This window comes from Hibiscus syriacus, unplaced genomic scaffold, assembly GCF_006381635.1.
Source record: "Hibiscus syriacus cultivar Baekdansim isolate YM2019G1 unplaced genomic scaffold, ASM638163v2 tig00111008_pilon, whole genome shotgun sequence".
NCBI classification, from domain to species: domain Eukaryota; kingdom Viridiplantae; phylum Streptophyta; class Magnoliopsida; order Malvales; family Malvaceae; genus Hibiscus; species Hibiscus syriacus.
Genome location: NW_024062951.1, coordinates 1632322 through 1647077, shown reverse-complemented (window position 1 = coordinate 1647077; position 14756 = coordinate 1632322). Strand labels below are relative to the sequence as shown.

The 14756-nt window shown below is 30.4% G+C and overlaps 2 protein-coding genes across 2 annotated transcripts; both read right to left on the bottom strand.

Moving 5' to 3' along the window:
- Positions 1 to 2628: 2628 nt before the first annotated feature.
- On the bottom strand, positions 2629 to 3093 carry LOC120149738. The gene has a single exon (XM_039162453.1). The coding sequence runs from the start codon at positions 3091 to 3093 to the stop codon at positions 2629 to 2631; it is 465 nt and encodes a 154-aa protein (XP_039018384.1).
- Positions 3094 to 4671: 1578 nt separating this feature from the next.
- On the bottom strand, positions 4672 to 8407 carry LOC120149787 (glutaminyl-peptide cyclotransferase-like). The gene is made up of 11 exons (XM_039162491.1): positions 8086 to 8407; positions 7912 to 7968; positions 7697 to 7732; positions 7323 to 7387; positions 6874 to 6937; positions 5783 to 5900; positions 5539 to 5636; positions 5359 to 5429; positions 5243 to 5270; positions 5055 to 5109; positions 4672 to 4973 (listed from the first exon to the last, which is right to left on the bottom strand). The coding sequence occupies exons 1-11, from the start codon at positions 8296 to 8298 to the stop codon at positions 4876 to 4878; spliced, it is 903 nt and encodes a 300-aa protein (XP_039018422.1). The 5' UTR covers positions 8299 to 8407; the 3' UTR covers positions 4672 to 4875.
- Between the last annotated feature and the right edge of the window lie 6349 nt (positions 8408 to 14756).

Genomic DNA, 14756 nt, shown 5'->3' with positions numbered 1-14756 from the left:
TTTTTTGCCCTTTCTTCTGTTCCTTCCTGCTTTCTGACTTAACGGTTATGATTTATTTTCAGAATCGAAGTTGCCTAACCAAACTCCATTGTCCATACCCACAAAGAAGCTGGACTCTAATTTAAGCGTCAAAACTATTTCTTCCGTAAATATAGTGTATATATATATACAAGTACGAAATTTTAATTTGATTTAATTCTCATAAATTATTAAATTTATTGTTAATATATTATATTATATACATGAACTGTCAAAACTATTTTTTTAGGTTGATAATAATTTTTTTTGTAAAAAAAGATGCGTATTTTGAAAATTAAATCTTCATCAAACATTTTGGACAAGGTATGATTAAACATTTATGAAATTATATTTTAGGAAGATTTTGAAAATTCTTATTTTAAAAATAACTTTAAAAGTTTATATTAAAAAAAATAAGAAAAATTGAATTTAGGAGTCAGTTATGTATAAGAAATATTAAAACACTCTCATGACTCTTACAATTGGTACTTTGTTAATTACATATTATGTTAATTTTACAAAATTATTAATTCAAATTTAATTTTAATTTGTGATCTCTTAAAATTAAAACATGGATACAAATTTAATTGATAGAGTGAACTTATAAAAAAATAAAAATAGTTACATTATTCTTTTAAATTAAAAAATATAGTTCATCTTATTTTCAAAATGATATCATTTTATTGTGACATTTTATTGTGGATAATTAAAAAGTTCGTATTTAATTTACTTTAAAAACTATCTCTTTAGTCTTCTTAATGAGATGATATTATCTCAAACAAAAAATTAAAAAAATTTATGAAAATGTATGCATAATTCATAACGTCTTAAAGAAATATACAATAATGAAGGGTACAAGTACATGATACTTGTGTATTTCAAACTTATTATCTATTTTAAACTAATATCTGCAATATAAATTCTACCGGTTACAGAGATTGTGGAAGAATTATATGTTTCTAAAATAATTATTTTTCATAATTTTAAAGGTTAAACATGTTTTTTATTTATATAATCAAATATTTGGTCACCAAGAACTTTTACTCTGTAATTTTTTAAATTAAATAATTGTCAAATAATTTTCAACTAGTAAAACTATATAATAGAATATGATTTAATTTTTGTTAGGATTGTGAAATGAGTTACTCTTTTTCGGTCATTAGTTCATCTTATGGTGAAAATTACGTTTGATCTGTAATTGATTTCCCATCGACTTTATACTTTAACCAAACACTAATAGACTATGAAAATATTTTCCACATATATTAGAGGCGTTTATGTTAGTTTCCTATTTTTTTTTTCACAGAATGAAGAAATAAAAGTACGACAAAATTGATTTAAAAATGGCAGAAAACAGTATCGTGTAAAATCTCACGCCATTGACATTACAAATTTACAATCAATCATCCATGAGCTTAGGGGGCGGCTATAATGGTTGGAATTTTTTGCCAAAGTTGCTGAAAGAGTGTTGCGGTTGTTATCAAAATTTCGTCATTTTCTAAGCTCACCCATTCAGATAGAGTACTTTCATCTGATATTTAAAATATTTTAAATTTGTATTCACTCGGACCTTTGCTTCTTTCCCATTGTAGAAATCGCCTTTCGGTTGGGTCCGGAATTGGGCTTAAGAAAATGGGTTGGAGTCGTCACCGACCATTTTAAAACGAATTTAGGTAGGTCAGACACCATCTTATCTGATCTGCGTTGTACCAGAAACATGTCGGGTTCGGGAGTCGATTATGGTCAAGAAATGATTAGCACCCTTGAATCGCTCTTTCGGTACCAATTAATTTATCGACTGTCTTTAATTGCGAAAATTATAATTTAAATTGAAATTTAAATTACCCGATTCGAATTAATTACCTTTGATCGATTGAAATTACTACTGAAGAAGTCAAAAAGATGTTAGATACTAAAATAAAATATTGAATGCTTAAACACTTAGTGATTTAAAGGACCAAAATGATATCGATGGTAACTTGAAAGTCCAAACAACAAGATCAACAATAATTAAGGTATAATCGAGGATATTAAACAAATAAGACACTAAAAATAGAAATAAATAATAAATAATATTAAGGGTTAAAATAAAATAAACCAGAAACAGGGACGAATAAATAACAATTCAAAACAAACAATTAATATAACAAGTGACCGGAATAAAACAAAACAAAACATGCATGTTTAAATCGAAACTAGCAAATAAATATCAAAGATAAAAGCAAAAGCATGATGGGATCCGGTAATTAAACCTACATCGGTTGTTTTTGAGAAGGATGACATTTACCCTATTTACCGATATAGGTAATACGCCTTTTTGAGTATTTCTACAGACAATACCAAAAAATCTCCCATGTGTAGCATTCATTTTTCGTTTGCCCTTGGCAAATTCCAGATTAAATGATGGACCCCACCTCCACCCAACATAGTCAAGGTAAACTCACGGCTCTCATAGGCATTTGCAACTGAAGTAGCGGAATCCAAGTTATTCATTTCGCAATCGGCCTAGGCTTTGATAAAATCACACTGGAAGGTGATTCTCGAACGGTGACCCTGAAACATCTGCCCTTGCTTTGCACTTTTCTTCATCCCAACAATCCGTTTCTTCTCTTAGGTTCTCGTCAACATGGTCAAGGTAAAATCATTCTTAGACTTGACATCGAACAACAACCCGAAATAGAGAAGATTGAGTAGATCCTCAATGGCATGATCGGATTCATTGGATTGTTGTTCTTGGGCTTCGGTCTTATCCAATTGAGCTTCTGAGGTTGTCTCTTCCAGCGAATTTGTTTGACGCTGTAAGGCAAGTGAGATTTCTTCGAAGACGGCGGCAGAAAGAGGTTGTCGAAGCTTCTCGAGTTCATCGATGAGGGCGGAGACGGCGGGTTTGGAACGGAGGACTTCTTGTTCTTTGTTGAAAGGTTTGCAATGGGATAGGGATTCTTCCATCTGGAGGATGCGATTGTATTTCTTGCGTAGGGCGCGGAGACGTTTGTTGATGAAGCTAAGTAAGGAGCCGTCCGAAACTGAGGTTGCTGCGTCGGAGGAAACAGTCGCTTCCGCGGCTGACACCATGGAAGGATTCTTGGTGGCGGTGGGTGATTGGAGTTTAGAAAGATCACCACAAGGGAGGCAGTGGTCGTGTGATGGAGCGGCGGGATGGGGTTATAATGAGAATAACGTGGGCTGCCATCTCTCCCTCTTTCTCTCTTCAATTCCTTTTTGCTTTGTTATCCCCCCTCAGCAGAGAAACCTTAGACTCCATTTTAAATGAAAACAAAAATGGGAAGTGCTCTCCTAATTTTTCGGTGGCTTTGTTGGCAAGTACGTGGAATGGACGTCGTGGGAGTAGTGGATGGAAGGGGAAAGCAATAGAGGTTCTTCATTTTTTGGTAGTGGGTAGTTTGTTGAAATGGGGCCTGCAAAAATAATTATAAATTAATAAAATAAAATAAATAAATAATAATAGTAATAATATAATATAATGTTTTTATAAATCCGAAAAAAAACGGCTACAACTATCATTCACCAGTCATTTATTTAAAATATTTTTCGCTTTTGCTAGGATACTCTTCAACGTCTTTCTTGGCCTGATGCCGCATCGAAGTCGATCTACGAGGCTCTGATGGATGCTGACAAACAAACCAAAACAATGTTACAAAAATCGAGTATCAATGCTTCATTCACAGAGTCTCAGTTACCCCATACACATGTTTTCCTTAATGCATAGTTTCCTCAAGCTGCTATGCAAATGAGTTAAACAATTCTATGCTCACCCGCTACCTTGCACCGGCTGTATTCGGAGTCATAGACTGGCTCTTATTTGGAGTTGTACGCCTGCTAACGGATCCAGTAATTAAAAGTGGAAATCGATGCGGTGATATTGCTCGTTTATCCGATTAAGTGTGTCAAGATCATCGGTGAGCGAGTACATGCATTGTGACATAGAGTTGCAGTTCAAAAGTATAATCAAGGCAAATTTGCATTCCAACCTAGTTCTTTCTTGGGCATGGTGTAAGTGATGGAAAGTGTTGCAGATTTCTGTGGAGACCGTGAAGAAGTTGATCGGGAACGCCCTTTTCTGCAACAACGATCACTAGTATAAATATATATTGGTACAAAACTAAATGATTATGGTTAACTAATACAACGCACTAGGATTTTGATGTTAAATGTTACCTAACTGAATTAAAACTTTTGTGGTGAAGAAGAAGATAATGTTGATGGGTTTTAACCGATTATTTTGACTGTTGTATTTTACCCAACCAAACCCTTAAAGTGTTATTTTTGAAGATCCTTACCCACATTTTCAGCTAACTTAACACTCCAGCGATTTTTTTATTTCTCCGATCTCTTCCTTCTAAATTTGGGTTTTATGTTTTTCTTTCAAGTGGGAGTGAAAGGGTGGGAATCAAAGCGTCAATCAACTGTGTTCCTACAAGGCCAAACAATGTCAAGTAAGCCGACCAAACATGCCACAATTGGGTAACAATCGTTAACGGTCGAGTGATTAATTTATAATTAATAAAGTCAGTAAGCAAATTGTCATTTTCAAAACATCAGTGGATAAAGAGAAACTTATTCATACTTTAGTGACCGTTTATGTCGGTTACCCAAATAGTAATAATAATAATAAGCAACGGAGAAAGCGCATAAACGCAGAGAAGTTGTACGCTTTTTATTTATTATGCCAATAATTACAGCACTGTCCTGTTACCTGAACGAGTAAATTTCTTCTCAAGGGAGTTCATCAAACAATAGAAACACATTTTACAACAATTGAATAGAGACTTTAGGAATCAAGTGGGCCATATATAATCTCCGATTCACCTCTTTCCAAATGGGAAACTTTAGGAATCATGCCAAGCAAAGCTGCTCAATGTCTCCACCACTGTAGTGCTTCTTAGCCGGGTGTAGCTTGATCTCATAAAGCTTTGGCCACCATTTTCCGGTCACTGGAAACCAACAAAAAACGAGATGGACTAACCACACGAATGAGGTGTAACAAATAAGGTCGAATCTGGTTTACGACTTACCGAAAATGCGATTTTTGTGGGCATCCCAAGCAATCCCATTCAGAACATCAATACCCTAAACCATAGTGAACCTGAGTTAGATGAAATAACTGAGATTGTGTAGCATACTGCAGAAAACCATATGGAGCTTTCATTGTACCACAAGCCACAAGCAGAGTTAGAACAATATTTCAGATTTAGGTGCTTACGGTATATCCAGCCGCTAATAGTCCTTCTCTGTAAAACAACCGAACACCATGGTGGATCTAATTAGTAATTATTTGATTACAGACAATACTTACGCAAATAACCAGAATATATATACCTTAAAGTTGGAAGAAGAATCCATCCAAGTATTTTACCATTATCAGGTGAGATTCTAACAATGCAGTCAGTCTACACAAAAAGAAAGTTGAGTTCAGAAAGCTAATCTTTTCTTCCCCGGATATCTAAATCCATACTACATGAACCCCAGGAATAAACTCATACATATACAAAGACATACCTTCCAAACATTTGCCCATATTTCACCTTCTATGTATTCCAATTCATTCAGATAGCGTACTTTTAGGCCATTAAATTTGATCACATGCTTTCTTCTGACTGCAACATAGTGTAGAAGATAAGAATACAGTTGGAAAAAGAGGGTATCAAAATGAAGGATATTTATATTTACTAATTATTATACAACACTTTGAATCTATGCAGTGACATACAAGAAAAATAACAGTTGCTGGAGGGGGGGGGACCTTTTAATGATTGAGGATCCATCTCATACAGTGTTGAAGTCCCATCACTTCCATATATGATTTTGCCATCAGTTGCCAGTCCCCACCCATCTTCCATCTCATGTGTAAATTGCCCTAACTGCAGGGATTATGACAAAATGAAACTATTTTAGACACAGAATACAAGCACCGAATGCACTTTAGTTAAAAAGAAACAGAATGTAAAATGTAATTAGACAATGAAATGATACAGAAAGCAGTAAGCTTTTTGTAAGGAGATGCAAACATAATGGTGATTGTTGTCATATCATAACCAGAAAAGGTTTTAAAATGCAGAACAAGGTAAAGGAGGCAGGTGGTTTTGTTGTGCGACCACTAATTTAAAGCTAATTTAAGACGATTTTTAACCTAAAACATTATCCTATTCAACCTAAAAAGTTATACAAATTTATAATATTTTTTATTGCAACCGAAAAAGTTATACAATTTGTAATAATTTCGGTTCAACCTAAAATATTACCATGTCTAACCTAAAAAGTTACGCTCTTGATAATTTTTTTGGTTGCAATCTATTTCTATCGTTTTTTTAACCTTACATTTACAAATTGTATTTTAGATTCTTTCAAAGGAGGCAACAAAGTTTCAAGTTATTATTTTGGACATGCATCAGACAAGCAAGAACAAAAGTACAAATTGTGAAGTCAGTGACCCAACTTAAATCAACAAACTCAACACGGACACGAAAATATAACCGAGGCACGACAGAAACATGACATGAAAAAATTACACAAGCATGGCATGAATACAAGAATCATTTTAATACGAATTATTAAACAAAAAATAATTTAAACACGAATATGACACGGATACTTCTGGATTCTTATATTAAAGTTTCATGAGGCATTACTTAACATCAGTAGAGCAATGAGCAGACTAACTTCCCAAACCAAACGATGAAATTTATACAGAAATAGAATAATGGAAATTATTGTAACATTAAACTATGCATGCTTCTGCAAATTAACAAATGGCAACCAAATTGTATAATGATGATAGTACAAATTAAAGACCAAAACAAAGAGTATAATGATGTAGAGAGTGGAAGCACAAACTTTCTGCAAATTTTTTCTGTCATACGTGAAACCAATTTTCGTTAACCAAGTTACTTGGAACAGCCTACAAAAGAACAAAGAACTACTAATTAGTCTTAAGAGCGCACAAAAAGTCATACAATGTAAGATCTAAAATCTCAGAATCATATTAACAAATGCCAACCAAATTGCAAACCAAAACATTAAAGTAGATGAACAGAACAAAAATCTCAATTGAATGCATATAAAATGCACTGAAATCAGTCAAACTTTTACTAACTGCAAAATAATCTTTAAGTACTTTAAACTTCAAAAAAACTAAAACCAATTTGGAGGCAGAAGGATTTGACAAACTGATAGGGTGCTTCAAAGGGCTTGCTGGAAGTAAAAAGGGAAGAAAACATGTGACAAGGAAGTGGAAGAAAAAGGACATGAGCCGAACTGTACAAATTATATTCCCTTTAACAAACCTTTCACCCAAAAGAGTTAAACCCTCTCCAAAATATGAATCAGCCATCTTGTGAAGAAGCTCGACCTGCATATACAAAATATAAGCCTGGAATTAAGAAAAAACGGTTCGCTTTAGTTTACAACTAAGGACATATTACCGAGGGAGCGACTGGGACCAGTCACTCCTGGAATTAGGAAAAAAGGTTGGCTTTATTTTGTACCCTTAGCAAGCTTCCAAGCAAAATTAACTCCATTTACATTATATATCAATAAATCTTATTGCACACAAATTTAACTTCCAAAGATACTAATATTCAATAATCTCATCATGCAAATGGAAGAACAACCAAGTAACAACAAGCTTGTATAAAAATGAAAAGACAGGGATCTGTACCTTCCCAGTCTTAACAGCTACCCTGCGAACCGATGACTGAAACGGCGAGAAGAAGTAGGAGGTTAAGTAATAGTTTTCATATGATTCAAATCCAACCCTAAACAAAATTAAAGAGACCAGGCAAAGAATGGAACCTAATTTTGGAACTGCAAATCGGCAATTCAAACAAATAATGAATATAAACACAAGGAGATAGCAAAAAAGAAAAAACTCACATTCTCGTAAAGACCAGTTGACTCAAAGAAGGTATCTTTTCCAGCATAAACAAGACCCTGAAAACAAACGATCCATAGATTTTTCAATGTTAAGATATGGTCAAAAGTTAAATAAGGAAAAATCTACTCTGAAAAGTAATCATAAACTTTGATAGCTCCTTTTTGGCGAGTTACCTGGGTGAAGGCACCGGGATCGTGAGGGAATTCATTGACTATTTCGAAGCCGTAAACTTGAAGCGAATGGTCGTCGTTCCGAGCGTTTGAAGAAACTCCCAAAACAAGAATCACAAAAACAAGCAAGATAATGGATACTAAAATGAAGAGTTTTCTGAGATAAAAATGCTTGAAAGTAGCCATGGAGGTTGGAGCTTGATTTCTCGCCGTCATGCTTCGTTCCAACTTCCAAACGATTGGGAGAGATCCCAAAACCCAGAATTTGGCTAGCACTGTTGGAGTTTGGTAGGGGATATCATGGTAAATGGATCATAAATGCGCAGTTTTTGGTTTACCAAACACTATGACTTTGGGACCTTTCTTATTAATATTATTCTTTCTATCCAGTAATGAAACATTAGATGTCGTTGTCCACCAAACATTATGACTTTGGGACTTTTCTTATTAGTATTATTCTTTCTAGCCAGTAATGAACAGCAGCAACATTAGATGTCGTTGTCCCCATTTTTCTTCTAAATTATATATTTAGTCCCTCCAATTGTATTATGTTTTAATTTAAATCATTTAATTATAAAAATTCTAATTTTATCATTAAATTTTGGGGTACACTACATATTTAGTATCTAAACTATCACTTTTATTCCATTTTAATACCTAAAATTATTTTTTTCAAAATTATATTTAACGTTTAGTTTATGTTTCAATTTGGTACTCTACATTAAAAACTTAACGTCATTGATAACTTATAATTTACATTACAAGATGTGTGGAATTTGAAAAGGGAAAATAATTTTATGTCACCGCTGTCACTAAGTTTTTAATAGTGAGGTACCACACTGAAACCTAAATTAAATATTAAATATGATTTTATAAAAAAATAAAATTTAAATACTTAAACAAAACAAAATTAATAATTTAAGTACTAAACATAAAATTTATTCTAAATTTTATTTGTCTAACCATTAATATGTTAGTTCTTTAACACCATCTTTTTAAATTTTTAAAAAACCCAGCCCCCCTTCGTCTCTTACGGCTAAACTAGATATGGGCATGGGTCGGGATTTTGGTTCATCCGACCCGATCCGAGAACAAAAAGCCCTCAACTCGAGACCCGATCTGATCCGACCAAAACAAGATTTTTGATATATAATTTAAAAACTTGACCCGAAATAAAAAAATATATATTTTTATTCAATAAAAATAGTGACTTAATTGAAAAAATTAATATATAGAGGGGTATTATTGTAATTATTCCTAAATATATAATGTAAAATTATATATTTTTTGGGTCGGGTCTAATATTTTTCACCTTAAACTTGAACCCGACTATCACATTTAAAAAAAATCTGACCTGATCCGACCCGAACCCGAATTTATTTTTTAAAAATCCGACCCAATTAGGTCGGAACCCGTCGAGTTCGGATCTCATACCCATACCTAGACTAAACATCTTTCCGCGGTGTTATCTCTCTCTCTAAATTTATATAAACCTCTTGCAACTTTTCTCCCTCAAAAAATCAATTAAATTTGGTTTAATATAAAAAAAATGTTTAAAATAATTTTTTTAAAATAATTTTTTTTGTTAAAAATAAGTATCTAAAGTTTTCAACATTACATTTTTAGGTGTTTGTCGTTAAATTCAACTGTGAAGTGACACATATTAATCTTATAAAAATTTAAAAACTTTGAAATTTCATATGCTTGACAGGTGTCATTAACGATCAAATTTAACAGTGTTAACGGTATATACACCTAAAATTGTAACATCTGAAAAGTTAAACACCTATTTTTAACAAAAATAAAATTCTTTAAGCACTTAAAGTTAACTTTAAGTATAAGTTTTAGACACTTATTTTTACATTAAACCATCATATTTTCAATTATAAAAATCACTTTTTTATTGAAATTATTATCGCTAATAAAAAAGTATTTCAATCATTAGACTATTAGATCATTAATAATAATTGATATGATATTTTAAAAATTTTATAAAAAATGGTAGTCTTCGTTCCTCCTTGTTTTCGTTGTAAACTCATCGAAAGTGTTAAAATGAGTTTTAATTATTTCAATCATCATAACTCGATAATCTTATCACTTTTTCTTTCGATTCAAACTTGTCAAAAATAGTTTTTATTTCCTTAAATCTTAGTCAAAACTGAAGATAAATTTTTTCAATATATTACTGTCAACAGTCAAATCAATTTAAAATTGAATTATATTAATATTTTCATCAAACATAATTTTCTCACCGTTGAATTGATTGACAATTGTTCCGTTCATAGAAATACATGACTTTGCAACGCAGCCAATTTGGAACCTTAACTTCTTTTTGAAGAATAAGAATTTAACGTCTCACTATTGTCCAATTAATTACACTTTTATTCTATTTTCATTAATTAAACTAATTACACTTTTATTCTATTTTCATTAATTAAACTAATTACACTTTTATTCTATTTTCATTAATTAAACTAATTACACTTTTATTCTATTTTCATTAATTAAACTAATTACACTTTTATTCTATTTTCATTAATTAAACTATCATGATTAAAGACATATATAATATTTTATGTTCAATTCTAAATTTTCAGACAGATTTTTTTTTAATTTTAAAAGTGATAACATATTATTAATAGAAAATATATTATAATTTTAAATTTTTAAGAAATACGATTATCTTCGTCCGCTTCGAAATCTATATCTGGTCATTACCGTCCGATTAAAAGCAATTAAACTACCACGAAACATTACATTATCTCGAAAAATTCTAGAAAGCTGAAATAGAATAAATGAAGAAATAAAAGTTGTGTGGTTCATCGGATCCAAGTCATTGTATTTTATGTTTTGAGTCATTTGATTAAATACATAAATGAAAATTATTCTTTTATTAAATTAGTACATATTTAAAAAATACAAAGAGTTAAAAAAAATCAAAATCAAAGCTCAACTGTTGCATCTCAGCGCTGGCCATGTCTGTTGACCACCGGCGCTGGCCACCATACCAAATGGTTTCTATCGGCTCAGATACAGCTCCATAAGGCTCCCGCTCGCCTACTCTATGATTGATATAGTTAAATTCAATCTTATAATTTAAAATTTAAACAGGAGATGTCACATTCAAGAAAGTAATATAATTATATTTAAATTAAAAATCTTTAATTTAATTATATTTTTAAATCATATTTTAATCTTATAAAATCTCAGGTGAAAATTTTATAAAACGATTCAGTCAACCTGGCTAATAATGCATGATCAATTATTTATATTTAAATAACTTAATAAACTTATAACAAATAATCATTTTTTTAAAATTGAAAATCAAATTAAACGAAATCTTATGCATGCTATTAATAATAAAATTGAGCTTAAATTAATATCATTCGACTTTATATGGTATATCGTTTATATTATTTAACTTCCGACTTTTTTAATTATAGTATAACTTTAGTTTTAACTTCAACTATGTCACTAGGTCGTTAAAATCCAAACGGTGTGATGATATGGAAAAAAGAAATCGTTTTGATGCAACCATTGATGCTTGAAATAACGTCATTTTAGACATTAAACTTTAGGGTGTATCGTTTTGCTAGCTACTATGCTTCTAAATAGTTCACATTTTGATATTGTATTTTTCTAGTCGCCGCCAACAACCAATCACTGCCTGTCATCGATCATCTTTTCTGACAAGATCAAATACCAAAACGTTTTTATTTCATTTATCTTTTTTCCTAAGATTGATTATTCGTTAAATTCATTTAAAAAGGGAAAATTAAATAAAAAAATCTACCATTTTCAAGGATTTGGGGGTTTTCTTATATTTACAGAATTTGAGTTGTTTGTTTGAAAATCTAAACAGTGATAATCGTTATTACAAGAAGACAAACAACATATCTCAAAAGTAGCCTCATTAGGCGACCATCGAAAAATATTAGAATATTAGTGTGTCGAACCTTTAAATTGTTTTTCATTGATTTTGAGTGAGTTTCGTGAAAAATAAATCATAGGAAAATAAAGAGAAGTGAAATGCAAACATTTTGATATCGATCTTGCTATGAAAGACGACCATTGATGGGCGACAACTGGTTGCCAACGACGATTGTAATAGTTTAGTGCAAAAATTAATTTTTTTAAAGTTTAGTGATAAAATCGATAGATAATATTAAAATTTAATGTAACATCCCAAAATTGACTTTTTTTTTTCGATAACATGATAAATAACTTTAGATGATTATTGTGAATTTATAATCACTAATTTAGGCTTTCTGATTAGGATAAATAGAAATTTTATGAGAATTTAGTGTAACTTTGGAGAGGATTAAATTGCACGAATTAAGAACTTGGGATCAAGGACTAAAATGAATAAAGAACAAATAGTGGACAGTTGCATGAAGAACTATTCTCTTGGACAAGTTGATGAATTAATTACTCAAAAACCATACAAGTTGTCATGCTTTCAAGTCACTAAGTGATGAATAATAAGTCTTTTAATTAATTTACTTAAAAAGGAAAATAAGGTAATCGAGGGGTAAACCCCACGGCTTGGTTCATTTGACGAGAGAGAAGGAAATTCCAAAGCTTTCTTCAACAATTTCTTCCTCCTCCATTGCCGCGTAATAACCTCCCCCTTCAAAGCTTAAATATTTGGTTCAATTTATTATATTTTATAAAACTCGTTGTGTTCTCAATGACAAATTCTAATTATTCAATATATTTTATAAAATTCTTCATGTCCTCATGACGAATTTAATATATACAATAACTAATTATCTGAATCTCATATTAATTTTTAAACACCTATATATCTCTGAATTTTTTTCTCACTTGGATTATTTGGCATCTTAAGGTTAAGCCCTAAATCATTTTAATTTTAGATTTCATAACATCTTAAGGATAGATATCGAATTTATGAACTTTGGTATGATTTTTTAGTGGAAAAAGAGATTGTTATTTTCCTTATAAGTCTTAGTTCGAGTAGCTAAATATAATATGTGTACGTTATCAATCGATTAAGAAAGTTATAAATAAATACTACCTTATAATCATTAATCGTCCCAAAATATTCAAAGAAAAATTAAAGAAACTAAAACTTAATAAAAACAATTAAAAGAATCAAATTAATTTTTTTTTAAAAATTAAAGAGTCAAATATATATATATATATATATATATATATATATATATATATATATATATATGACCTCTATCTACGCCTTCTATACATAGATATAATATTTCAAAGATATGCAACAAAATGTAAAAGTTTAAAACATTAAACATATTATATTTGTTTGTTTTAGATCGATTCAAAAGTCGCTCTGTTCTGACAATTCAGATTTATATACGTATAGTATAAGCTTAATTTAATATTCTTTATTTTATTAAATTTTAAAACATAAATAAATACTTTTATCTCATTTTTAAAATATTAAAAGTAGGCAAAGAACATGCATATTTCGATAGACATCACAACATAAATTGACAAGAATGTGATTGAATCTTAGTTAATTGATATGATTTTTTAAATATTTTTAAAATTATTATATTTTAAAGATTTAAATTTTTTTGATGAGAACAAATTAATTTTATCGATCGTTAACAATTTTTCCGTTTTAACTTGAACAGATAATTTCAGTTGGTGAGAATTTTATCATATGTCGATGTTGATTTGTGTGAAGAAAAGTGGAAGCAAACGAAGATAAACAATGCAAGTGAAAAAAAAAAAAACAAGAAAAAGAGTCCATTAAACTTTTATGTTGTCCCTTTGATGGTTAATTTCAAGGCAATTGTCGTTATACTTATTAATAGATTAATAGACTATACAAATACGATTTTATATTATCAGTTTTGATCTTATCAAATATTATATCAAAGACAGAAGAGTATGACACTCGAAGACTGATCCTAATGAAGTATAATCCCAAAGATAGCACAATATTTTTGAAGAACTTCCGAAAATTTTATTTAAAAAATAATATTAAAAAATTAATAGTTTTTGGAAAGGTTTTTCTTTTAAATATGATGTATAAGTCGTTGAAGAATTAGTAAAATTATTGATGATTTAAATATCAAGGTCTAACTTTATTTGATTGAATAAAATATTCATTTATATATATTATTTTAAAAATATAAAAGCATTTAATATAAAGAGAATTTCAGCCGAGCCAAACCGACTGAAAAAAATATTAAAAGGGAGATGAGATGGAATACACGTGGTGTAAAATAAGAGGGAGTGGGGTGGCTCCGAAAAAGTATAATAAAATGAAGAGCAAACTACATAAGATACCACCAAACTTTATATATTATATCATTTATACCATTTAACTTTCAATTTTATTAATTATAACTCTAAATTTTGATTTTTATTTCAATTATATCACTTAATCTTTAAATCGTTAGCGACATGATGACGAATATCGATGTAGGTATCTCACCAAAACAACACCAATTTGATTCGGATGTTAACAATTTAACGGCTCAATAGTATAATTGAAACAAAAAATAAAATTTAATACTATAATTGATAAAATTAATAATTATATAATATAAATGATATAACGTCTAAAGTTTAATGGTATTTATTGTAGTTTATCCCAAAATGAAAATCCAAAAAATTGAACTGTCAGTTCATGAATCTAATCGAACCCTCCACACAAACGGCCAAACTTCCCT

Coding starts and splice junctions, on each gene's coding strand:
- LOC120149738 (XM_039162453.1), bottom strand. CDS start 3,093: ATGGTGTCAGCCGCGGAAGCGACTGTTTCCTCCGACGCAGCAACCTCA.
- LOC120149787 (XM_039162491.1), bottom strand. CDS start 8,298: ATGACGGCGAGAAATCAAGCTCCAACCTCCATGGCTACTTTCAAGCAT. Junction 6,938..7,322: donor TTAACTCTTTTGGGTGAAAG/GTTTGTTAAAGG, acceptor GTTCTTTTGTAG/GCTGTTCCAAGTAACTTGGT. Junction 5,637..5,782: donor GGATCCTCAATCATTAAAAG/GTCCCCCCCCCT, acceptor ACTATGTTGCAG/TCAGAAGAAAGCATGTGATC.